At 32.3% G+C, this 27,456-nt stretch overlaps 1 protein-coding gene and 1 long non-coding RNA gene across 4 annotated transcripts in view; one reads left to right on the top strand and one right to left on the bottom strand.

Annotated features, from left to right (window-relative positions):
- Positions 1-27,456, bottom strand: part of Myc (bHLH transcription factor Myc) — a 265,387-nt gene that overhangs the window by 48,438 nt on the left and 189,493 nt on the right. For all 3 annotated transcript variants that reach the window (XM_076537573.1, XM_012283224.2, XM_012283225.2), the window contains one exon: positions 17,750-17,885. In XM_076537573.1, coding sequence (XP_076393688.1) covers positions 17,750-17,885 — 136 coding nt within the window. The remainder of the gene's footprint in view (positions 1-17,749; positions 17,886-27,456) is intronic.
- LOC143265441 (uncharacterized) lies at positions 18,311-20,164 on the top strand. Its single transcript, XR_013040000.1, has 3 exons — positions 18,311-18,949; positions 19,239-19,505; positions 19,587-20,164. It is a non-coding gene; the product is annotated as an uncharacterized LOC143265441 (long non-coding RNA).

Genomic DNA, 27,456 nt, shown 5'->3' with positions numbered 1-27,456 from the left:
TCACATAATTATATATAAATAATTTTTAAATTTGGAATTTGAGAGTTGGTCAAACTCAGATTACTTTACATGCTAACTGATGAGTGACGCAATTAAATATAAACAATTTTAAAATTTGGAATTTGAGATTTGGTCAGACTTATCATATTTCATTTTCTATTTCTAGTTTGAGAGCAACTGTTCATTGAACCTCCATAAGTCTACATAGAGTCAAATAAATTGCTTCAGCAAAGTTTCCCTCAACAAAATTGGCGATCTTATATTTACAACAGCGCTTGTAGATTTAAAAGTTGCAATAAATAAAAAAGATTATTTCGAGGAATACCATTCACACCAGCTTCTCAATTTATGATAGAGGAAACCCATATGTTTGGTAAAAGTCTTTTATCGCTGTTGTAAAGTAATTACACTTTCAACGCTTATTTTACATTCTTGCTAACCATTTTACTACCTTTCCTCTCGAATGCTGTGATTCATTTGTCACAACACGAGTTGCGTTTGACAACGGATTAATGATAAAAATACATGATCGCTCAGCAGATTTTCTGGAGATGACACGATCGAGGATCATATTTAATCTATTTTTCGACGGATATTTGCGGGAGTATATTTAGCGTCGGTTCAAAAGAAAGCTCATCGATGCAGATCTACTTTTGACTTTAGCTTTTTTGACTTTCTTTACAAATTGCAATTTATACAGAAAGAGGACTGGAATTGAGAACTATGTTCACCGACATTGTTTATTAAACAAATATTCTACGTTACAGTAAGTATTGCAAAAAGACTCTCCAGGAGGTACCTCTGATGTTCAGCCAAGCCTGCCCCTTGAACGCACAGAGCGGGAAATTCAAATCAACTGAATTTAATTTCATGCAAGCCTCTAATAACTAAAAATCTATTTCTCGCTAATTTTCTGTATATTACTAATATTAGCCTTCGAAATATTTACATCAATTTTACAAGATTGAAAAGTCGAGAAAGAAATGCATATTACAATGATTATAAAATATATTTGAAGAACATTACAGAAGCAATTATTAGAAATACCTCGTAAAGAAATGAACTATTTATTAGAAGAAAATACAGGTGAATGTGTTACAGAGAAATGACAAAATATTTATTACCCTAGTGAATATGTTACTTGAAAGGACAAAATACTTACTCGTATTTATTGCAAGTTACAAATAAATAACAAAGTATTTCTCATAAATAAGTTTCAAGTAAAAGACGAATGTGTAGGTATAAAGCATGTTTACCGGACATCATACGCACTATGTACATTTTTTGAAATACCGCGTGGAAATCACATCTCTACCCCGTTTTATTTGGCATGGCCAGTTAAATTGCTTGTATTCTGTCTCTCTCTAAAAGTAATTTCTTTGTAAGAGTGTTACATCTTGTTATTTCTTTGTTCGAGTGTCGCCTCTGTCCTATAATTCCTACATCGGATGTTCTCCCGGTTAAATTTCACGTATTTCGATTGTTCGTATAAAATATTGCAATTTAACCCCTAGGCTTGTGCCGAGCCAGACTCGTGCCGCACACTAGAGTTCGAATGTCACAAAATTTAAATCGCATGTGCCAAGAGATTAAGCATCGTATTTATTACAAATTACAAGTAAATAAAGTATTTCTTATAAATAAGTTACAAATAAGTTACAGACAAATGTGCAGGTATAAAGCATTGTTTGCTGCATGCCATACTTGTACACTATGCACACTATTATTTTATTTCTCTCTAAAAGTAGTTTTTTTGTCAGAGAGTCTCTTGCTATATCTACTCTTTGGGATGTGACTGTCGAGTATCAATGTCTGATCGATTACTCATTGATATTTGATGATATATCGATGATATTTTTAAGACGTTAATTTGAATAGGAAGGAGGCACTGAATTTGACTGAAGTGAGTTGTAACGCACATTAAATTTATTATTATAGATATAGTAGTACAGCATTTAGTACAGCTTATAGTACAGCATATGTTATAGATATAAATATCATATGTACATAATGCAGATTGTAAATTTTACTCTTTCAGATGATTCACTTTGAAACCGTGATATATTGGTATTTTTTGTCCGAACAATATAGACACAGATCATTTCCAAGTTAAATGGTACAAATAAATGAAATAAAATGTGAAGCACCCCTACCTTGTTACGCCAATGTTAATGGGTTGCGAAAGTGAAAGATAAACCATGAAGTATTCGAACGTACCACTGAAATATCGTTTAAATTACCCTCGTCTCTTCCGTTCCTATTGTTTACCAAATAAATATGGCGGCTATAAATTCAAAATTAGCTAGTGTCACACTATTGTTCCTCTATTTTCAATATAAATAGAATTGGGTTTGTTATACATTTGTATAAGTTTCTTTTTCGATATAAATACGATTACCCGAATTGAAAACGTTTTCTTACAAATGTAACATGAGACATACCAGACAGGAATAAAATATTGATGCAACACTGTGGAAAGCTGCTGTTAAAATACGTTTTCACTTGACAGTAACCTCGGACTTTTAATGCTATCACACAAAATATTGTCACATTGTTATGACACTGGATTTCGTTTCGGGACTTTAATATCATGGAGCCAAGTCACTTTGATTTTCATGGTTATTTGAGAGAGATCTTATGTACCTGGTGAAAGTTGCTATGTGCGCCTGGAAAGTTGGCAGCCGGAAGCAACCAAGATACAATTGGTCCGCGTGCCAATTTACTAGACGCGCACAATTTAGCGCGTTAGCACTAGACTGCAGGTATTTATGCAAACAAAGAACCTCGTAATTTTCTTTTTCGAGTAATTTTAAATAGGATATATAAAAATATGAAAGAAGTGAGGTATATAAGAAATAAGCTTTGATACATTTTATCAATAAATATGCATCTGAATGAACAAAAAATGTTTCCTCTGAAGTTTAGTTTCCACCCAGTTATTTATTTCCACTCGCCAATCAAGAATAAACGAAAAGTGCTGAAATCGACCCCATTTTTCAATTACCGGTTTAAATAACCTCTCAAAAATAAAAGTTAGCTTCGACAATTAATCCATTTGACTGGACACGCGTACCTAATTCGCGACACGATTGCCTCCGCAAATCACAAGCTCAATCGATAACGTTATTGTCGTTCATCTTGCTCAGCGAAACAACTTAATCGAGCTTGCAACGCGCATTTTCCGATCGACTGCACGAGTATTTAACGGAGCATATTAGCAGCCACTTTGTCTGGTAAAATGCTCACGTGTGCCGGCATAGTGTGACAAATACCCGGTGCCGTTGAAATAAAACCGGTAGTTTGCAAAAGCGTGACGTCCTCGGCAGGAAGTGACAACATATCCTCAGTGCGTATCACAGAAGCAAGTGAACACGTACACCGTGCGACAGGTGGCATTCACATGGTGTTACCGTAGATTTTACTGTACCCCGAAACGACACTGTCCGCACAAATTAACGTTCCTTTAATTATGATACTTTGTTCGGACCTGAAACGCGGTATGAAACTTACAAGAGCAAATCTAATAAAAGAGCGGAACGGTCATGTTGGTTTCAGAAGACTCTATCCTCGTTGGTCGGTTTCCTGAATGCACCCGCAAATCAGAAACGCAAATCAAAAAGCGGTTTATAATTTGCTGTTCATGTGAATTATCTTTTTCGTTCTTACTTCTATCATTATTCCCTGCTTTTATTACTCTCTTTTCCTAAGAAAATTATGTTTTCTAATTAAAATTGCTTTCAGTACATATAAAAGTTTATATTAAGATAACTGATCTATTGATATTAACCTTCTAGTAGATTAATCTCTACTATTGATTTTTATGCATTTAAATCGCTATGAACTTATGGCATTTACAATGCAAGTTTTAAGTTCTTATCAATGTTAGACAATCTTTTCAAACTTGTATAAACTTTAATGTACAACAACAAAGAATATAAAGAATGTCACGTCAATTGAAAGAAAATTGATTTCACAAGATTATACGCGCCGTTGAAATTCTTCTCGTGTGTAAAATACATATACAAATATATAGTGACACTAGATACACCCATAACCAAAGTCGAAGCCCTACTTTTGACAGCGTTCAATAACCCGCTGCAAGTTGAAGCAGCAACCTGTTACAGGTTGTCTGAAAACCTATATCAGCCATCAAGTTCGCCTAACTCGGTCAACGGTGTCATCTTCGATGAACTACAGTGCGTTGCATAAATGTACAAACCTCCTTTGCTTTTATAAACCCGAGTTTTCGACTGAAAATTACGGCCAATATTCTTTAAATACTAATTCGTAGTGCTTTATGCTCTCAGACCTGTATTGCATTCCAAAAAGCACATTTTTTAAAACCACACTGGAAAAAACTGAATTTCTTCAAATAATTTTTCTTTAATTTTTGTTGTTCACAAATTTTATTATTTTTTGACAGTTTTCGAGATTTTATTAATTGTAGTCCTTACAACAGTGAACAGATAATTTTCTACCGGATAGAAATGTAATTCTTCCTCGTTTTGCTTTACTTCCGTACAGTTTATAACAGCAGCATTTGTGTACACACGTTGTGGTGTCGACAATATTTAACGACGATTAAACGACGAGGGGTATCGTCGTTATCATATCGTATTAGGGCTTCATGTCGTTTGAAGTCCTAACATTTATGGGTGGTCAGTAGAGTAATTGTAACACCGATATGCTTCTACTCATTTTTAACGACGTGACAAACTGAACGACTGCGTGTCTATCAACTTGATGCTCCGAAATGAACAACCTCGTATATTTTTTCGATTGCTTATTCACCAGATGAAGCCTCGGTGTGGCGTACAATTTTTACGAACAAGGCTCCGGGAAACGGTTCCTGATTTCTATTGAGTACACAAATTTCGATGAAAATGGAAAACTGTGACTGCGGCGGCTCTATTCCCCAAATACTGCAGCTAGTAATAAAATGAAACACCTTGACACGAATAGGAAACAAATAATGGACTATTGCTAAGATTAACGACTCTGGTAACCAGATGTGAACAATAATAAACTAAAAATACCCGATAGAATATGACTTCTGTGTCATTGTCGCTGACCTGTTGTTTAGCAGTGGGGTACCTTAGTCATTAGGGAATATATTGAACCTGTACAAAGTGTCCGGAGAAATTGAAAGCAGTATATTATTGTATCGACAGAAACTTGGGTCAAGGTTATGCTATTCTATTCTAAGATACACTTTGTCCGATTTCAATCTTCACTCGATTACAATTCCGCATATGGGATTTTACTTCGCAATTAATTAAAGAACGATGTAGTTGCTTAAAGAACGACACAATTTCCTAGCAAATGTTGAGATGATATAAGGGTTTCCCTAAGCAACAAAGCTGTTCCCCAAACGGTTCTCGAAGTTCTGCAAAAATGTCGATTCTCTGGAGTTCTCAAGTAAGTGTTTGGATCGAGGTCTGTGCTTTTTAGAATCTAATAATCAATCCACATAAAAAGTAAACTCATTTGGTCTCATTTTGGTCTGACTCTCAGAAGAGACTACCTTTCGTTATTATCTTTTAAACATTTAGTCCTCCATGTCCAAAATGTGGTATACAAATGTTCAGTTAGTCTGACTCTCAGAGTATTCTACCTTCAATTATCAATTAGTTTCTACCTCCAATTATAATCAGTTAGTCCCATGTATCCAAAATGTGTAATACAAGTGTTCAATTGAATCTGTACAAGGTGACAGAGTTTCATAAATGAGTGATCACTTTGGCCGATTTCAATCTTCACTCTATTACAATTCCGCATATGGAATTTTACTCCGTAGTTAATTAAAGAACAATGAAGTTGATTAAAGAACGACAGAATTTCTTAGCAGAAGTTCAGATGATATGAGGGTTTCTCTAAACAAAGCTGTTCCCCAAACGGTAAGTTCTCGAAGTCCAGCAAAAATGTCGAACCCCCCGGATCCTCAGAAACGAGAGGGAGTCCAGCATTTACAGGAAGTGACGACACATCCTCGGCATTTGTCCCAGGAACACGAACCGATGAACGTGTGCAGCAAAATAGCAGCTGTCGTCCAAGTGGTATTCGCTCGTTGGCTTCAAAGTTGCGATTCTCTTTGCGTGCGATCGCACGCACGCAAGAAACTACAGAGCCAGGAAGGAACGAGAGAGGCGAGCAAACACAATCTGCAGAGGCAGGGGAAAGGATGAAGAAGAAGAAACAAAAGAAGGAGAAAGAGCCGGTGGTTGGAGTCGATGTGGTGGTATCGCCAGATGCGCGGCACATTTTAATTAACGTCCAGACATCCTCCGAGACGGGTGACCCCGAACTCAGGGCCATCCGATGACCCTTTTCCCAGCTATCTTTCTGTCTTTATCTTAATCCCTCTCTTTTCAACGAGTTCTCGAGCTTTCGAGTCCTGGGGAACGGATAACAGGAAGCGGTCTCCCCCTTTCGCCTCGAAGAATAAGATCCGGTGGGTTGGCTTCGCGATAATGCCGTGATAACTTTTAACGCGTCTCTTCCTGAACGCGAATGTCGAATGTCAAACGGTGCTCTTCAACGAACTCAACTGCATGCATTCGAATTGACATTTTGACACTGGGACTGCTTTCAATGATAGCTGATTTTATTGAAATGAAAACAAGAAGTGCATTTTTCTTTTTTTACATTTTTATTGCATAATAATTGATCTTGAAACATTCTTCAAGTTCTATACTTTATATATTAAAGTTTCTCAATTTTTCATCTTTTCAGAAAATTATATTTGTAACTTATGTGTAGAAAAATTTGTTTTCAAACTTTTATATACTGAAGTGTATAGTGAAGTTATATACTTTTGGTTTTATTATGTCAAATTTTAAATTACTTAATTATTACTTAATATACTACAACAAAATTTCTCAAATACGACAAAGGATGTAAAAAAACTGAAGAGACATTTTCAAATAAATATACAACGTATTATGCCTATTATTAGAAACAATAAATGCCACTGAAAATAAGACACCAATCGAGAAGATAAGAGTACGCTTTATATTGCAGAGGTCATAATAATAATTGCTTCGAGATAAATGTATTTAATTGCAAGTAACGTGTTAAGTAACCTGCAGAACACCGCATTATCAAGCAATTTTTGTGTGGAATGTTTTCACTACGAATCAGCGATAAACACGAGCACTCCTGCAAATACGATACGATATGCCTTCAATCGAACACGTTGTACTCCGTAAGAGCAAATATACAATACGTTAAAACTAATAATAAACAGAACGTAAGACGATAACGTAGGTACAAAAATCGATCATTGACCAATACTTAGAATGTCCCTCCTTTAAACCATATTTGCACTCACCTATATCGATTGCTGGAAATAGTATCAATGAATCAATATATTGAACTACGCTTCGGAGAATTTACGTTCTTTCGAGTTGCATTTTTTATTGATACTGTTGAAAGAGCTGAGCATCGTTTTGAAGAATGTAGTTTTGGAAATTGAAGAATTTTTAATATTTAAAAAATTAGAAAATACTGTAAAAATAATATAACATTATTATAACATGATTATAACATGAAGAATTTTTAATATTTTCAAATTTGAAAATATTATAAAAATAATATAACACGAAGAATTTTTAACATTTAAAAATTTGAAAATATTGTAAAAATAATATAGTAGAATAATATAACATGAAGAATATTTGACATTTGAAAAATTTGATAACATTGTAAAAATAATATAGTAGAATAATATAATATGAAGAATATTTAACATTTGAAAAATTTGAAATTATTGTAAGAATAATATAATATGAAGAATTTTTATTAACATAACAAGAAATAAGTCGTAAATTAAAGTTTAAATAAAAAAAAACGACATGACTAAATAATACGATGTAAAATAATACAGATTGTAATATACAAAACACATCTCATTAACATGAAAATACAACATAATTAAGAATTAATGAACGTCGGCTAATGAGTATTTTAAGGATGCTACAAAGTTCCTGAATATATCAATATTATAATGAACAGAGTTAACATCATTTCCAATTCGATTATGCGATTGAAACAATTATAATTAGTACAATGTTGTCCGGTACGAATTAAACTATAATTTCCGAGGCAAATTGAGTATATTAAAAGTATGATTACCATCGAACAAGATATACCTTTCATTATTTCACGAAGAATATAACGACGAGCATTTTTCTTCTGCGCAGTGCATAGAGGTTTAAATTATTAAGAATTAAATCGTACTCGCGAAAATTAAACGGCATGGAACAACTATGCTTGGAAGCAAGCCCTCAAAATTTCTGCTCTACGTGTTCAATATCATTAATATGAGAGTCACAGTACGGAAACCAGATTATACTTCCGTATTCTAAAATAGGTCTAATTACTTGCTAGTACAGCGTTCCCTGTGTGTCAGTGTTCTTAAAAAACTTTGACACCCAGTGATTTAACGGCGTGAAGCCATCTCGCACATCGCGTGTACGAGAGAGACAAGTCGATTTCGTAAATTCGAGCATGAGGCTCGATGACTGTAAAAATGATGTTTTTACGAGTATACCAGTAAACTTCACCACAGTAAGATATTTTTCGATAGCAATACCGCATGTTTAATAAAGTCGAATTTCGTAAGGTGTTTGAGACAGATGCCAATGTGAACAAGATGATAACAAGTGCGACTCTACGTTGTTAAGGCTATGAGAAATATTTTTGTAATGTGTCGTAAACGTAAATTGGGCGAGAAGGTAATCTCTGTTCATTATTACAGTGATTGGTCATCGTTCTAATTATAAATAATGTTATTACTCCTATGACTAATAGAAGAGAGGCTCAAAAATGAGGAGAGGTTGAGGTTATGTTAGCTATCTGAACACAAAATGACTGCAAATGGTTCAAAATGGTTGCTCATTGATATTGACCAGTATTTTTGCTATTATTTCTGTGTTTGATATTAACATGTGTTAATAATGTTATATACAAAGTAGGTAACAAGTCATAGTAGCATAGTAATAATCACAGTACCTAATAATTACAATTTGAACAGATCAATCGTACAGAAAATGTGAAAAATTCTGAAAATACTGGTAATTCGAAGGCCACTGTATTTTCCTTATCAAAATTTTTCCAAAAATGAGTTTTCTCCACTTTTAAAATAAACTAGATGCTTCTCAGTTGCGCCACAGGATTTGAAGAAAAAACACTAGGTCCGTTCCTGCAGCACGTCGTCATAGTTGCACGTTGGATTACGATGTCGGCGAGTCATTCATAAAAATAACGCAACCGGCGCACGCAGGTTACTACTACTACGAGGCGCATTCAGAACTCGTCACGGTCGTACTACGATGCAAGTACGTCGACGTAAAGCGTACTCGCACACGTACGCGAACGTAAAGAACGACTGCAGATACATTCGCGTAGCTATTGTACAGCTAGGTGAGCGTAACGTGGCATGAAAGAATGGAAGACGAGAAAGTGATGTCGGCGCGAATCGTATTCAACTGCAGCGCTGGGAATACGATAAGAAGTCCGACGAATTCCAATCGATTTTTGCATTCTTTTTTTTGTGCGGCGATGGTTATGTATGTATAAAAGTTCACACTTTTCGGCATCGAGTTATCGATTAACTCGACGTTTTAGAGGCGATTTATTTTGATGGAAAGCAGGGATTTAGGGAAATTGGATATTTGAGGAGATTTTGTGATCGAAAATTTGGCGATTTGAAGGTTTTTGTAATTTTTGTATGTGGAGTTTTTTTTAATTTTGTGAATAACGTATTCGGAGTTTTGTTGAATTTAAATGTTTGGATAATTGGAAGTTTGTAATTTTAGGAACTTAAGTTGATTATAAGTTAAAATCATAAAATTTGAAAATTTGTAAGTTTTAAAATCTGACATTTTTAAAATATAAGAACTTGAAAATTTTGAACATTTGAGTGTTTGGAAATTTTGTAATTTACATATTTTTGAGTTGAAAAATTTAGATATTCGGAAATGTAAAATTTGACAATGTGAATATTAGACAATTGTAGAATCTAAAAATGAAAAATTTTCAGAGTAAATTCGAAAATCTGGCAATTTAGAGGTTTGGAAATTTGAAAATTTAAATATTTCGAATTTAGACATTTTCAAAGAATGAATATTTCGAAATTTTTAGAATTTAAATATTTCAAAACTTGAAGATGCGAATTCATATTGAAATGTTACAAGCTACTGTCAAAACGAATCTATTTCCGTTAACTACATTTATCAAGAAACTCTCTATATCATCCTAATCCCGTGTTACCCAAATAACAGATTATCTGCCACCTACCTAAATCACTTTGCTAAATCTTTATTCTAATTAATGACCTATACCCTAGTAAATTCAAGTTGTACTTTAGAAGTAAGAAATATCTAATTATATTATTTAACAAATTATTATTATTATTATTTAACAAATTACTTCTTTCTTTCAATCATGATATTCTTGGATTCTTGTGTTAAATATAATATTCATAATTTTCATCAATTTTAGCGTTAATCTGAAAATATTTTACAAGTATTTCCAATTCCCAAAACAGTTAATTTAGTGAGAAGAAATTTTCGAGTTTAAAAATTTTTTGTAATATTTAATATTACTGGGTTACACAGTTGAGTTAGATACTTATATTTAATACTGATATATAATAGTAATATTTAAGTAATTAAGGTTAAATATTTTAGTAAATATGAGTGGATATACTATTTAGCATAACAATTATTTGGTATATCATTTAGTATACATATTATGTATTATTTATTATAATATTTATTTTGTAAATTATTCAGTATATGGTATACTACTATAATCTCTTGGTATACTAATTAATATACATATGATATATTATGATACTATTTGGTACTACAGGCAATAATATATGTATACTATTGAATTGTATAATGTTAGTACACGTATGATCATATACAACATATCTGTATAATATTAGTAGAATATTAGTTATATTATATTAGATAATTATATGATATTAGTACACATATGACGTGTACACATATGTTGTATATGATCATATGTGTACACATCGTATGTGCATTAACTGCCACATAATATAACAGTTAGTCGATACGTTATTTAGTATACATTATTGTTATATTATGTAACATATCGTAGACTGTTGTTACATTATTTAGTGTATTTAGTGCATATACTATATATTACAATAATTATTTCATACACTATATTATTCACTTTAACATTAATACATCTGATTCACACATCACCTTACTAACTTTCACAAATAAAATAAAATACCAATACACTATAACTATTTCAGTGCATCAGTAAATATATATTTTGAACAACTCTTCCACGTTACAGACATATAATGTTATACAACAAATAAGGAAGAGAAACGCAAACGTTATCGTTATGTTACGATTATATTTGCCTTGATGTGCGTGAAATCACAAAGCTATATTATGTAAAGATAGCAATAAATTATTACTTACAATCAAGGAAGAGACAGTTATCGTGCATACCTTTATAATTTCTATATAAACTGTGTCTTATTTATTGAAGTAATAGTCATAATTTATTATGAAGTTTTCAAATGAATCTGAACAATACTTAAGTATCAAAGATAGGAACTGCTATGAAGAAATTCTTTGGTTATGAAGAAATATAACAAGTCGATACTTTATCGCAATATAACAAGCCCTTTATTCTGGTGAAAAAATAAAATGTAAATGTATGGGTGTGTAATTATGAAGTGAGTAAGAGTTTAAGAGCTGCCATAATAATTATCACAAGGAACTAACAATTTAAAATGATCAAATATCATTCAAAATAGATATTGCTTCTCAATTAATGAAACACTTTGGTCAATAAAACCACTAGCTATTCTCTCTAACGTGACAGTCACGTGGCAAGTATCTCAAAATTCCTCAATCTTCTCACCAAACATTGTGAGAAATAAAGCTCATGGAATTTGGCCTAACCACTTATTACATTAACACAATATCATTACTGAATTCCATTAAAAAAAATATAACCTAAAATTATTTAATCTGAAATTAACTTGAAATTTAATCATCAGACAAAGTTCTTCACCGTAACATCTATCTTTGTGAACCAAACAAAATTATCGTTAGACAAATCGCAGATAGCTCAAGAGTGAAACACTCTGTTCAATAAAAGCACAAGTTAGTCAAATTTCCAGCCGCTTCGGCAGTCGACGTGTTAAAGGCCAATAACGGGAAAAGCAAATCGGTATCGCCTCTCACTCTCCGGTGATGGAGGTGTGCGTGAATGGTCGCGGATACCCGGTAGAAGGGAGGACAGAAATCCTTTCCACCAGGACAGAAAAATCCCGCATTCCAGTGCGGCTGTTCGCAAAACGCAATCAACGATCCGTGGACGAACGGAGTTAGTCGTGCTCCGTTACTTAACGACCGTCTCCTTCAGGGAAAGTTTAAAAGAGTTTTGCCCGGACGCTTCTCGAAGATGAACGGCGCGAAAGGGATTGGATCTCACGGGTACTCCCAAGTGATCACTCATTTATGAAACTCTGTCACCTTGTACAGATTCAACTGAACACTTGTATTACACATTTTGGATACATGGGACTAACTGATTATAATTGGAGGTAGAAACTAATTGATAATTGAAGGTAGAATACTCTGAGAGTCAGACTAACTGAACATTTGTATACCACATTTTGGACATGGAGGACTAAATGTTTAAAAGATAATAATGAAAGGTAGTCTCCGCTGAGAGTCAGACCAAAATGAGTTTACTTTTTACGTGGATTGATTATTAGATTCTAGAAAGCACAGACCTCGATCCAAAAACTTACTTGAGAACTCCAGAGGATCGACATTTTTGCAGAACTTAGAGAAGTGTTTGGGGAACAGCTTTGTTGCTTAGGGAAACCCTTATAACATCTCAACATTTCCTAGGAAATTGTGTCGTTCTTTAAGCAACTACATCGTTCTTTAATTAATTGCGAAGTAAAATCCCATATGCGGAATTGTAATCCAGTGAAGATTGAAATCGGACAAAGTGTGTCTTAGAATAGAATAGCATAACCTTGACCCAAGTTTCTGTCGATACAATAATATACTGCTTTCAATTTCTCCGGACACTTTGTACAGGTTCAATATATTCCCTAATGACTAAGGTACCCCACTGCTAAACAACAGGTCAGCGACAATGACACAGAAGTCATATTCTATCGGGTATTTTTAGTTTATTATTGTTCACATCTGGTTACCAGAGTCCTTAATCTTAGCAATAGTCCATTATTTGTTTCCTATTCGTGTCAAGGTGTTTCATTTTATTACTGGCTGCAGTATTTGGGGAATAGAGCCGCCGCAGTCACAGTTTTCCATTTTCATCGAAATTTGTGTACTCAATAGAAATCAGGAACCGTTTCCCGGAGCCTTGTTCGTAAAAATTGTACGCCACACCGAGGCTTCATCTGGTGAATAAGCAATCGAAAAAATATACGAGGTTGTTCATTTCGGAGCATCAAGTTGATAGACACGCAGTCGTTCAGTTTGTCACGTCGTTAAAAATGAGTAGAAGCATATCGGTGTTACAATTACTCTACTGACCACCCATAAATGTTAGGACTTCAAACGACATGAAGCCCTAATACGATATGATAACGACGATACCCCTCGTCGTTTAGTCGTCGTTAAATATTGCCGACACCACAACGTGTGTACACAAATGCTGCTGTTATAAACTGTACGGAAGTAAAGCAAAACGAGGAAGAATTACATTTCTATCCGGTAGAAAATTATCTGTTCACTGTTGTACGGACTACAATTAATAGAATCTCGAAAACTGTCAAAAAATAATAAAATTTGTGAACAACAAAAATTAAAGAAAAATTATTTGAAGAAATTCAGTTTTTTCCAGTGTGGTTTTAAAAAATGTGCTTTTTGGAATGCAATACAGGTCTGAGAGCATAAAGCACTACGAATTAGTATTTAAAGAATATTGGCCGTAATTTTCAGTCGAAAACTCGGGTTTATAAAAGCAAAGGAGGTTTGTACATTTATGCAACGCACTGGAGTTCATCGAAGATGACACCGTTGGTCGAGTTAGGCCAACTTGATGGCTGATATAGGTTTTCAGACAACCTGTAACAGGTTGCTGCTTTAACTTGCAATCAGATGCATAGACACGAAGTTAGACATGAATAGATACCCAGGCGTTCAGTTTGGAATATTTAAAAATTAGTAGAAATATATGGATGTTACATAATTATTCAAACAGTAGTCACTTATGCAATTATTCCAAGTTTATATAAAAATTTATATGTAAAAATAAATTAAATTCTCAAGTTTTACTTGAAAAAATATTAAGATATACTATAAAAGATTTGTGTAATTGAAGAGATATTTCCAATTGCAAAATGAGATATTCTGCAAAAAAAGTTTGAATTTTTTATTTTTGTGACAATTTAAGTCTAACCTAAATAATATTATTTTGAGCAAAGAAAACATGGGAAAACGAACAGTTCAGTTAAAATAATGAAGTAAGTGGATTTATTCGGCCACCCACGGTACTTATCGAGCAGCAACAGTTACAGAGTTAAAATTTGCAGAATTCATTGACACGAATAACTGAACGTTAGAAACCACCATATTCCAGATACCAGGTCGTACCGTGGTTTCGAAATCGGAAGTCGATCCATCGGCCTTGTCTGTTGCGGTTCTAACAGCCATTCGAGAATTTCTTTCACCTAGTCTCGAGCAAATCCGAACTTTCCCTGAAAGGGTCGTTGAGTAACAACCGCTGACGTGCACAAATAACGTGAAATTGAGTAATAATCGTTGCATTCTTATTTCACTTCTGCCCCGTTCTCAGATCAACTATTTACTTTTATAATAACTTCGGTTCTATTATCGTTATGGATTTCTCGTGTTACGTGTTTGATTTATAACCTTTTTTAGTGCTTGTTTTTTTGGAGATTGTTAGAAATGCTACGTAGGAATTTGAATAATGGCGCGTAATGGGACAAGCTTGAGTAGCGATAGAATTTCTGTTTTTACCTGTGTCTTTCTGGACTGCTAGGTATTTAAATCTCTAGATTTCTGGATATCAAGATTTTAAGATTTCAAGATTTCAAAATTTTAAGATTTGTGTTAGGTACATATGATATTTATATCTTTAATATGTGCTGTACTATAAGCTGTACTAAATGCTATACTACTATATTTATAATAATAAATTTAATGTGCGTTACAACTCACTTCAGTCAAATTCAGTGACTCCTTCCTATTCAAAATAACATCTTAAAAATATCATCGATATATCATCAAATATCAATGAGTAATCGATCAGACATTGATACTCGACAGTCACATCCCAAAGAGTAGATATAGCATGAGACTCTCTGACAAAGAAACTACTTTTAGAGAGAAATAAAATAATAGTGTGCATAGTGTACAAGTATGGCATGCAGCAAACAATGCTTTATACCTGCACATTTGTCTGTAATTTATTTGTAACTTATTTATAAGAAATACTTTATTTACTTGTAATTTGTAATAAATACGATGCTTAATCTCTTGGCACATGCGATTTAAATTTTGTGACATTCGAACTCTAGTGTGCGGCACGAGTGTGGCTCGGCACAAGCCTAGGGGTTAAATTGCAATATTTTATACGAACAGTCGAAATACGTGAAATTTAACCGGGAGAACATCCGATGCAGGAATTATAGGACAGAGGCGACACTCGAACAAAGAAATAACAAGATGTGACACTCTTACAAAGAAATTACTTTTAGAAAGAGACAGAATACAAGCAATTTAACTGGCCATGCCAAATAAAACGGGGTAGAGATATGATTTCCACGCGGTATTTAAAAAAATGTACATAGTGCGTATGACGTCCGGCAAACATGCTTTGTATCTACACATTCGTCTTTTACTTGAAACTTATTTATGAGAAATACTTTGTTATTTATTTGTAATTTATAATAAATGCAAGTAAATATTTTGTCGTTTCCAGTAACACATTCACTAGAGTAATAAATATTTTGTCGTTTCCAGTAACACATTCACTAGGGTAATAAATATTTTGTCATTTCTCTATAACACATTCACCTGCAGTTTTCTTCTAATAAATAGTTCATTTCTTTACAAGTTATTTCTAATAATTGTTTCTGTAATGTTCTTCAAATGTATTTTGTAATCATTACAATATGCATTTCTTTCTCGACTTTTCAATCCTGTGAAATTGATGTAAATATTTTGAAAACCAATATTAATATACAGAAAATTAACGACAAATAGATTTCTAGTTATTAGAGGCTTACATGAAATTAAATTTGATTTGAATTTCCCGCTCTATACGGACAATTTTAAGGTACAAGCTTTGAGAAACATCAAAAATACAGTTCAGAGCGTCTCTCTTCGTACTCTTTCGTATAACAGAAAAATATTACCGCAACGATAAATATGAATTTACATAATCGAGCAGACTTCAGATACGGGTGCAATTATGTTTTCAACATGATGGATTGCAATTTTCTATCAACGCTTCAGTGAGTCACAGTGTGATGCATCTTGAATAATGTTTCCTGTATGTTCTTCATATATTCTAATCGTCCAGTTGAAATGATTAATTAATTACTTTACCGCAACGAAAAACATTTTCCAGGAAAAAGAACACGTCGCAAAAACATTTCCTAAATATTTAATTTTAGAACTTTTATCTTCTTCAAGATTTCTTGTGAAGTAATATTACTAAATTATGGTGGATAAGAAGTTAATTATAGATTTAATTTAAAACTTGTTTCTTTTTTATTCTGATCGGTTTTAAAATTGATAGATGATTCAATCTTTTTTTGAATATTTATTTTTGAATATAAAATATATTTGAAAGTGTATTTAAACCGCAGTAGATAGAATAGGATACTTTATTTTTAAATATAAAATAAACATACAAATTAAAAAATAAATAAAAGAATAAATATAAAAATAAATATAAAAAATATATTATAGAAATTTATTTTTAAATATATTTGAAAATATATTTTAGGTTTCTCCTTCTTAATAAATTAATTCTTTAACCTTGAAAGATTAACTCGAATTTGTGAGTACTGAACTCTATTGTTCGTAGTCTAAATTTGTTAACACAGTCATGAAAAGAATTGAACTCTTGAACTTGAATTTTCATGTGGAATCATTAATGCATTGTCAATTTTAAAAATGCATTGTTATAATTATATTCGCAAAATAAATGATTCTTCAGTGCAGTAGAAATAACATGATATCAGCTGGAACGTTTGAAGGTTGTGTGCACATTAAAAATAACTACAGCACGTTTTTATAAAATCACGTATGTTCTTTCGCAAATGATAAAATTTATCGTGTATATTTTTGGTGCTTCGGTGTATTTGGTCAGTGGTCTTGGACAGATCAAAGATGTCCTTGTATTATCGCTGATACTTTGTTCTTTGCTTCAAATGTGGATACGAGAGTTTCCACGGAGTTTAAAATTATTTATTTTATTTTATATTTAAATTATTTTATGGCAATACATATTATTATAAAATACATACTATACGTTACATTCTTTTTTATTATGCATTAATTACATTTAAATCCTAAATTAAAAAATATGGCATCAGTACAGTTTAATCATTTCATCATTGCAAAAATAATTAAAAATTTCAAAACCATTTTCCAAGGCGATCGAATTTCCCGAGCATTTCTACACACCATCGAGAGAAGTAAAATAAATACATTTATGATTTACTTACCGCATCACAACGAAGCCACAATATAATAGAATTCGGATGCCTCAAGGGTCCACCTAATCCGCTGCCACCAGCAGCTCGTTGAGCTTTCAACAATTCAGAATGTGGCACACCATACTGTTCGAATACTTCCAAGGATCTGAAATCAAACAGATTTAAACATTGTTAAACTCTAATTTTACCAAAATTATTTATAGATATTATTAGAAGACAATTTTGATGGAGAATGAGTTAAACAAACTAAGAATTTATTCAGAAAAGTGTATGAAAATATTCGAACTAGAAACATCATGTACCTTTATGAGATCGACAACAAAGGTGAGAAAGATGTAGTACAGACACAAAAATACGAGTTGTAAATGAAAGCCTTTAACTACACATTTAAGCACAGTAATTCAGAAATGTACAAAACGATAGTCATAACAGTTGCGTTTCTATTATCTCCCTAGAAACAGAAGAATAAAAAGAAAATGAAGCGTCGAAACTTGCTATGATATTTAATTTATAATACATTGTGTTGGGGTATGAATTTCGTTTAGCTTTATAGATCAGTGGCTAGTTGATACAGTAAATTCCCTGAAGTTACGTTTTATTATGTCAACAATATTTAACAACCGTTGCTAATGTTGTAAACGAGTTCACGTCATCTTTGTAACCAAAATATACATTTCTCCTAGAAAGTGAATGATAAACTGTATATTTAACCTAGCATGGTTTTCCTGTTTCTTCAGGAAAAAACTGCGGTTGAAGCAGCTAGAATTGTCTGTGAAATCTGTTTTAACTAGTGCAATTAAAACTAGTATAGTTAGTTTTAACTGGTGTAAGAATTGCTTCAATCTTGCAATGGATTTGTAAATCATTTTATTTGGAAATAGAAGTGTTTCTGGAAACCGTATTTTAACCTCAAGAAATGGATGATCTTTAAATTTGTTATTAAAGACAATTATAATCATTATAAATTATTGAAGTTATTGTGATTCACTTGTGATATCCACAAAAAAGTACAGTTACAGTAACCCATTAATATAAAATTTTAAGTATCAACGGCAATTTCATAGCATGTAAATTTAAATTTAAGTTAGGTTTGAAATAAAAAATAGTTTAGAAAACCAGAATGTAAAGGAGAAGAAAATGAGGATGGGTAGCTTGAATATCTGTTATTTCTACTATTTCCCAAGGCTCATGGTAAATTATTTGTTAAATGTAAGGCTCCTGACGACTCAATTTGTATTTGTCAAGCCACAATTTTGGATCTTTCACTCGAAATTTTGAGGGAGTGAATTTTTCGAGAGTGAAACACCCGATTTGCTTTGGCGGCATTAGAGTAACTGCTCGAAATTTGAAATACACATACAAATTCGGCACCTGGCACTCTCACTAGTACTAGAACCATCATTTTGTGGCTTGGTCTGGTCACCAAGATAGCTAACCGTTACAAGAATCCGTTAAAAGTTTCACAGTACATAGTGTTTATTCTGTTTCGTGTCAAAAGGTGTTCTAGGTCATGTGATGAAAAATAAACATTGTACAGCAACAGTCTGTAGCTTTTAAAATGAAGTTACAATGAATCTCCATGACTAACTCTGAAGATTTCATTTTCAAGAAATTATGTTTGATGGTGGTCATACGTAAGAGATTAGTACAACTTTTTGGAACTGCTGATGTAATGAATGCAGCAACGTGTTTGCTTTGGCGGCAATATGTAACTGTTCGAAATTGGAAATACAGATTCGTTGGCACCTGGTAAACTCATGGTTAGGTTAGTTATACTGGACTAATTTATTATTTAATTATGTTGTACCGTGATATGTAAATGAACGCGAAAATTTGTTGGTTATAGTATTGCAATTATGAACGCTTATTATGCAACAAGCTCATTTGCGTCGCAACTCCATGATGAGCACTCGACGAAATCTGATCGGCAGCAGGAATCCGCTACCGATGGAGAAATGGAGACGTGGATATCGGAATTTTTCGAAAGTGTCCCTTCTGTGGCTGCGTGGGTCTTCGTTGTCTGTGGTTTCAGCCATCGATGGAACCGAGATATTCTCCGATCCATGTCGAAAATAATATCATGACACTGAAGCGTACGGGCTCAGCCTCAAACATGTACTCATCCCTCGTTTCGTGTTGCATGTTGTACAATCTGCAACGCACAACTCTTTCTCTGATCAACTGGACTGAATTTTCGTATTTATGAAAATTTTCGTACTCACTGAACTTTTATCTAATTACGAGTCAGTGAATTTTCAAATTTTCATACGTCTCAGAGAATTCTCTAGTTTTGAAAACAATATAATTTGGATCTTATAAATAATTCAGATGAATAGGCTCTGGTTGCATATGTATTTTTCCCTTTATTTACTTATATAATAAATGAAAAATGTATTTGTCACATTTTGCAGCCCATTTTGTAAATTAAAGAGTAGATAAAAAAAATGAAGGAGAGCAAAGTCTAAAACCTCGCATACCTCACTGATATTCAATTTTGATTTACGTCTGTTTTATAGGCAAATATTCAGAACGAAATATTCGAGCAACTCAAAGCGGCGCTTATTTCTGGAATTTACGCAGCGGATTCGTAATCGAAATTTTTAAAGTCTAAACATCTAGCACAGTAACCCGATAATTAATCCGATGCCACCATTAAACGATTACTGGGCTAAAATCTTTGCTGCGATATTCAAGAATGTCGGGGAACGTAAATTCTTCTTTTAATGTATGATGGTAACAAAAAATTCTCGTCTAGACAAAATTTGTAAACACGAAACTGTTAGATCACCTAACTTGGTCGACAAAAATGAGATCGAATTTTAAAATGGAAGATGAAAAAGAATGGGTATGAAATTATTGAAGGAATATTTGGACAAAGAATATGATCATACTTATTTATGCTCCTCACAGAAAAAATTTCTTGATATTTTATCATAAATAGACGAAGTTAAAAAAAATATTTTAAAATAGCCTAATCCTTTTTGAATAAAACAAAAGAAAATTTAGCTGAATCGGATGAGTAGTTTCTGAGAAAAAAATTCTTAAGCGTAGTCTATTTTCACCAAAATAGGGAAAAATTGCAAACGTAAATTACTTCATAAAATTATTTGCTAATTGCCAAATACAAATGCAAACAGTCAACCTGTACACCCCAAAATGAACTCCGATAATAATTTCCAATAATTTCATCGCACATTTTATCACGTTCTCCCCAGGGAAAGCAAATTAGCCGTACACGAGGCCTCCACATCGGTTCATCGACCTAATTATTAGATCGACCCGTATAACCCAATCAACAGAGTTCAAGCACGAATGAAACACTCGAATGTCAAAACAAAGGAGATACAAAATTTCTTATTAAATCGTGTCTTCGGTTAATTGAAGTTAACAGTTGTGCAACAGAAAGCAGATACCATTGATATCTCGAGACATCGCGACATTATCGTTTCTTTTGACCCCTTATCTCGATATTACGATCCCTCCTCTTGCTCAAGGGTACACTGTATCTTATTTTCTTTATTTTCTTGTGATCTGTTCTTCTTGTACTTCTTTTGCGCACATTTCGTTTCGTACTGAGAATCTGCTGTCTTTTTTTTATTTGGTTTTGTGCAAATATTAAGCACACATGTGAGGGACCTTTTGGAGCGATGTGATTATACAGAAATCTTTGGATTACAGAAAGTTATACTGTTTTTGGCGATGTTATTATGATCTAATTGCGATGTTATGATGATCTATAGCGATGTTATGATGATCAAATGCAATATTTCAATAAGTAAGTGCATTGTAATGACGAATTATGAGAACATAATAGCTACCAGGTTTCTGATCGCATGTGATATTACTAAGAAGGTCAAATGCAATATTATGATGAACTAGTGCTGTAGTACAATAATCAAATGCAATGTTATAATGGCCAAATGCTATACTACAATGACTAAAAGCAATACTATGATGACGAAATCCTATATTACGAAATCCTTTATTAAATATGGTACTGCGATGATCAAATATAATATTATGATGAATCACATACAATATTGAATGATCAAATACAACACTGAAATGATCAAATGTGATAACACGATGGACAAATGCAATATTATGATAAACTAGTATTGTATTACAATGATCAAGTGCAATAATACGATGATCAGAAGAGCAAGTATCCCGTTAGATAAGGACACTTCTGTTCTTCGACAGAAATAATGTTTCACGTGTAATTATTATAAAATGTAACATTTGTAAAAATACTAGTTAACAATGCCTAAAAATTTGTATATTGAAACATCCGAAGAAAAATCCTTGACTGCTCAAATAACGAACAGACATGAATGTGTAATTAAACTAATTTATTCGTGTCTCCGTTTTCACATACATTTTCAATATTTTATTTGTCCATGTCTGAAATTAAAAATAGCTGCAAATTATTTTAGTATGGGTATAAAGACTTATGTATTGTCTCTCGGATATATGAGTATTTTAATAGTTAATGTGTAGAAATATTTATACTTGTTTTGTCTGACGTTATTTCAAGCAGAAGATAATCTGAAGTCGTTGAAGTATTGAATTAAAAAGTAACTTGATTTTTATAAAAGTTATCAACCGAATCATTTCAGTTTTTTTGAGAATTATAGCAATGCTAACGTTATATTCATTCATTCGTCATCTTGGAATACCACATCATATGCTAAAGAGTTTATTTGTAATTAACCCTTTTTCTCGTATCGTGTCACAAACGTGATGCAACGTACAGTTCAAGTGTAACAAACCTGACTCATATTTTTAATACAGTCATATCTCATAATAAACATTATCAAGGTTTCTAAAATGCATCTTAAATAATATTTTGACTTCTAAATCGTAAAGTAGCAATTAACTCTCACTGACGCAACTATAAGAGAATAAAAAATTTATGATAAACGTACGAAGTTCGATTGAAAAACTATAAAATAATCTTTAATTATTGAAAAACTACAATTATGCTTTCGTTCCCCTGTTTTCTTTTGCGCTGAAACTAACAGAAAGGTTCATTTGAATATCTGCTTTGTTAATAATAATATTCTGCGTTTGACAAACGTAATTAGTAGGCCACGTTATACGATACGTAATAAAAAGTGAAGGTAACCTTCGCAATTCTGAAACTGACCTTGCAAAAAACTCTACCATTAGACAATAGCTGTTTTCCCGTATAACCTTTGTGAACGAGGATTTTTCTTTGGCTGCTGTCAGTTTTCGAATAATTCAACTCTTGACATTCGCTTTGTATGGATTTTCATCTCATAATTGTTATTGTACATCAAATCATTACGGGTTCATGTTATGTGACTCCAAAGGAAGTAATAATTTTAGCGTGACAATACTTGATAGTTAATGTATTTAATGTATATATATACATATATAGATATTATACATGTACATATTATATTATAACATATGACATACACATATACATACGTATATTACATTATACAAAATATTTTAAATAAATGTAGATACTGTAACATTACAGTATTTACATTTTCAATTAATATTTTATGTAATACAAATATGCTGTACTCTTCCACATTATCTGCATTCTAAATACTTTTATATTTCATTTTATATTATTTATCTATATTATCAATCTCAAAGATTTAATTTTACAAAACAGAATATTTCCATGGAAAATAAACACGCTGCGAATTGTTTCCTTCTTACAAATAGCTGCCTCACGCATTCAACAATAAGTCAACATCAAAAACTAATTGATGTAAAAACGAAATACACATACGAGACTTTGCGAAACATTTATTCAGGAATTTCCAATAGGTTCATTATACAATTAACAAGAATAGTCAGCAAACCAAGGCTCGTATGAAATAACTATACTTCATTATGAAAGAATTCTATCCACTAATTAGGAAAACATTAACTAATTATAAGGTGCATGCAAATTATTACTGTGACTATATGCAACGTCTTTTTAAGAGTACACGTGGATAGTAATAACAGAATAGTGTTACAGGTGATAATGAATAAATGTGTTGAGCTACCAAATCATTTGCTGACCCTAATTGCATTTCTGTAATGTACATTGGTACATTACATTGGTACATTACATTGTACATTTCTGTAATGCACAAAAACTTTCGATAAATGTAAAACAAAGTTTAATTGAAATTACTAACACGTTGTGACCGAAGTTTGTCAATTTGCACCTTTATGTGATAAGGAATTGATCACATTCTGAAATTTACACATCTGTTGAAAGATTGCGCAAATAAATTTATCTGAATTTATTTGTACGTTTGTGGATGCCATTACGTTCCTAAGTTCATGTATCTCTAAATTCCTATATCTTCAAGATTCTATATTCAAAAATTTCTATGGCTTCATATTCTAAAATTTCCAAATCTTTATATTTACAATTAGTAGATTTCTAAATTTCTATATTTTTAAATAAATATGCTTCTAAATTCCTATATCTCCAAATCCGATACTTATAAATTCCTATATTTCCAAACCCCTATATTCGCAAATTCCAATATCTCCAAATCTCGATATTCTTAAATTTTGATATTCCCAAATTTCTAAATTTTCATGTACTCAAATTTTCCAATTCTAAATGTCCCAGTTTCAAATTTCTCAATTCCCAAGTTTCCCAATACCAAGTTTCCCAATTTTCAAATTTTCAAATTTTCAAATTTTCAAATTTCCCAATTCCCAATTACCCAGATTCACAATTCACAAATTTCTCAATTTCTAAATTTTCCTATTTCCAAATTTTCCAATTCTCAAGTTTCCCAATTTCCAAATTTTCCAATTCCCAAATTTCCCAATTTCCAAATTTTCCAATTCCCAAGTTTCCAAATTATCAAATTTCCCAATTCCCACATTTCCCAATTTCCAAATTTCCCAATTCCCAAGTTTTCCAAATTTCAAGTTTCCCAATTTTCAAATTTTCCAATTCCCAAATTTCCTAATTGCCACATTTCCCAATTCCCCAGTTGCGCAATTCCCAAATTTCGCAATTCCTAAGTTTCCCAATTCCCAAATTTCCCCATTCCTAAGTTTCCCAATTTCTAAATTTCCCAACTCCCAAATTACCCAATTCCAAAGTTTCCCAATTTTCAAGTTTCTCAATTCTCAAGTTTCCCAATTCTCAAATTTTACAGTTTCCAAATTTCTCAATTCCCATGTTTCCCAATTTCCAAATTTCCCAACTCCCAAATTTGCCAATTCCGAGGTTTCCCAATTTTCAAGTTTCTCAATTCTCAAGTTTCCCAGTTTTCCAGTTTCCGAATTCTCAAATTTCCCAAATCTCTAAATCTCTAAGTCTTGAAATCTCTAAATTTGAAATCTCTAAATTTTGAAATCTCTAAATCTTTAAACCTCTAAATATTGAAACCTGTAAATCTTGAAATCTCTAAGTCCTGAAACATCTAAATCTTGAAATCTCGAAATCTCGAAATCTCTTAATCTTGAAATCTCTAAGTCCTGAAATCTCTAAATATTGAAACCTGTAAATCTTGAAATCTCTAAGTCCTGAAACATCTAAATCTTGAAATCTCTAAGTCCTGAAACATCTAAATCTTGAAATCTCTAAATTGTGAAATCTCTAAATCTTGAAACCTCTAAATCTTGAAATCTCTAAATCCTAATCTGTATATCCCCATATCCCTATATCCCTAAATTCCTATATCCTAAAATCCCAAGGTCCTTATATCCCCAAATCCTTATACCCCATATCCCCACATTCCACATTCTAAAATGTACACACCAGACATCATACATTTTTTGAAATACAACTCTGAGATCGTATTCCTCTCCTCCTTCGTATTATCATTTAAATCAGTTGTCCTATTTAATTTCTCCCTAAATGTAGTTCGTTTGGCGCCTCGTATTATACCTACTGTTTGTTTAACAGCTGTCACGTATGTCTGCTATTTTCTTAAACAGCAACTCCTGATGTAAAAAAAATAAAAAAATATATGTACATACGCTTCGAGAGTAAGTATACGCATAAAATGTAAAGTATGTTGTGACAACTGGAAGATAAGCAAAAAGAGATGAAAACGATGCAAAGTTAAATAGGATGATTCGAAACACGTGCAGATAACATTATATTATTTCACTTAATAATACAAATGTTCTTCTGGTCTTAAATAACTGCAAGCGCGATAAGGTTGGAACACTTGAATACTTGATAAACGTATATAATTTGGACAATAAAGAACAGAATGTGCCATATTTCCATAAATAGAGATTGAAAAGTTTTCACATCGGTTACGAGTTAAGTTAAACGATTGCATTAACGTTGTCCACCTTCGCAAATATAGAGCTTGTAATTTATGCCATTATGTAATAGGGACTGTTATATAACGATTATAAAAGTACAGACTTTTCGAATAAATGCGAATTCGTATAAAATATCAATGAATTTCGTAAATCTCACAGAAAATGATTAATATAATCAAACTGTTAAATTGAAAAATTTCAAACTTCAACGAATCCATTCAACTTTCAAGAAAGGAGCTTAAAAATGTAAAACTCTTATGATTCCAAAATTATACAATGATAAAATTTAAAAATTAAAAAAGTCCAAATGTTTTAGAACTAAAAAATTCCGAAATATCGAAATTCCACAATTGACAAATTTCCAAACTTCCAAACCTTCAAACTATCAAAGTTGAAATATTGAAAAATAAAAGATTTGAAGAATTGAACCACTGAACAATTGAGAAATTGAAGATTTGAAGAATTGGACAATGGAACAATCGGAGAATTAGAAAGTTGAAGAACTGAAGAATTGAAAAGTTGAAGAATTGATGAATTGAAGAATTGAGAAATTGAGGAATTGAAGAATTGAAACATTGAGGAATTGAAGAAATGTAGAATTGAAGAATTGAAGAATTGAAGAATTGAAGAACTGAAGAATTGAAAAATTGAAAAATGAAAAATTGAAAAATTGAAAAATTGAAAAATTGAAAAATTGAAAAATTGAAAAATTGAAAAATGTAAGAATTGAAAAATTGAAAAATTCTAAGATTCTAGACTTCTAAAGTTCGAAAATTCGAGAATTCCACTTTTTTCAAGTTTGAAAACTGTATCCCTACCGTTTAAAAAATCAATTATTCGAAAAACCCTCAATTATATTCTACAATTTATAATTTCACAATTTTTCTTTTACGAAGGGAACTACTTATATTATTTACCCTACTTGTCACTCGAAAGATAATATAATAAATGAAAGCTTCAATTACATTCTACAATATATAATTTCATAATCTTTCATTTACAAAAGAGAATATTTATTTTTCACCCTATTTGTTGTTCGAAAAATAATACAGTGAATGTATGATAGCTCGACATGATGGTTTTCCGTAAAGGCTGTTATTATCGCATTAAGTTATTTTACGCTTTCTATGTTTTGTTAACTGTCAATAAACAGGTTTCGACATGGCTCTATTTCAGTACATCAAATGATCTTCAGTCTACCAAATGATTTTCGCAGAAAAAGCTAATTCTACAAATATGATCATCGCAAATAATTTAAATTGTGTATTGAAAAACTGACGCACGATAGCATCGAATAAATTGTACCTCCTTATTTGCTACATTCGCGAAAAATTAATTCGCCACCATGCAATAATTTAAGAACTTCATCGACCAAAATGTTACCATTCGCGTAGGAAGTTAGGTGAACACGTTTACGCATATGGAAACACATTACA

The sequence above is a fragment of the Megachile rotundata genome, chromosome 11 (genome assembly GCF_050947335.1).
Source record: "Megachile rotundata isolate GNS110a chromosome 11, iyMegRotu1, whole genome shotgun sequence".
NCBI classification, from domain to species: Eukaryota; Metazoa; Arthropoda; class Insecta; order Hymenoptera; family Megachilidae; genus Megachile; species Megachile rotundata.
Note: the sequence above shows the minus strand (reverse complement) of the source record. Positions and strands in the feature narration are given on the sequence as shown.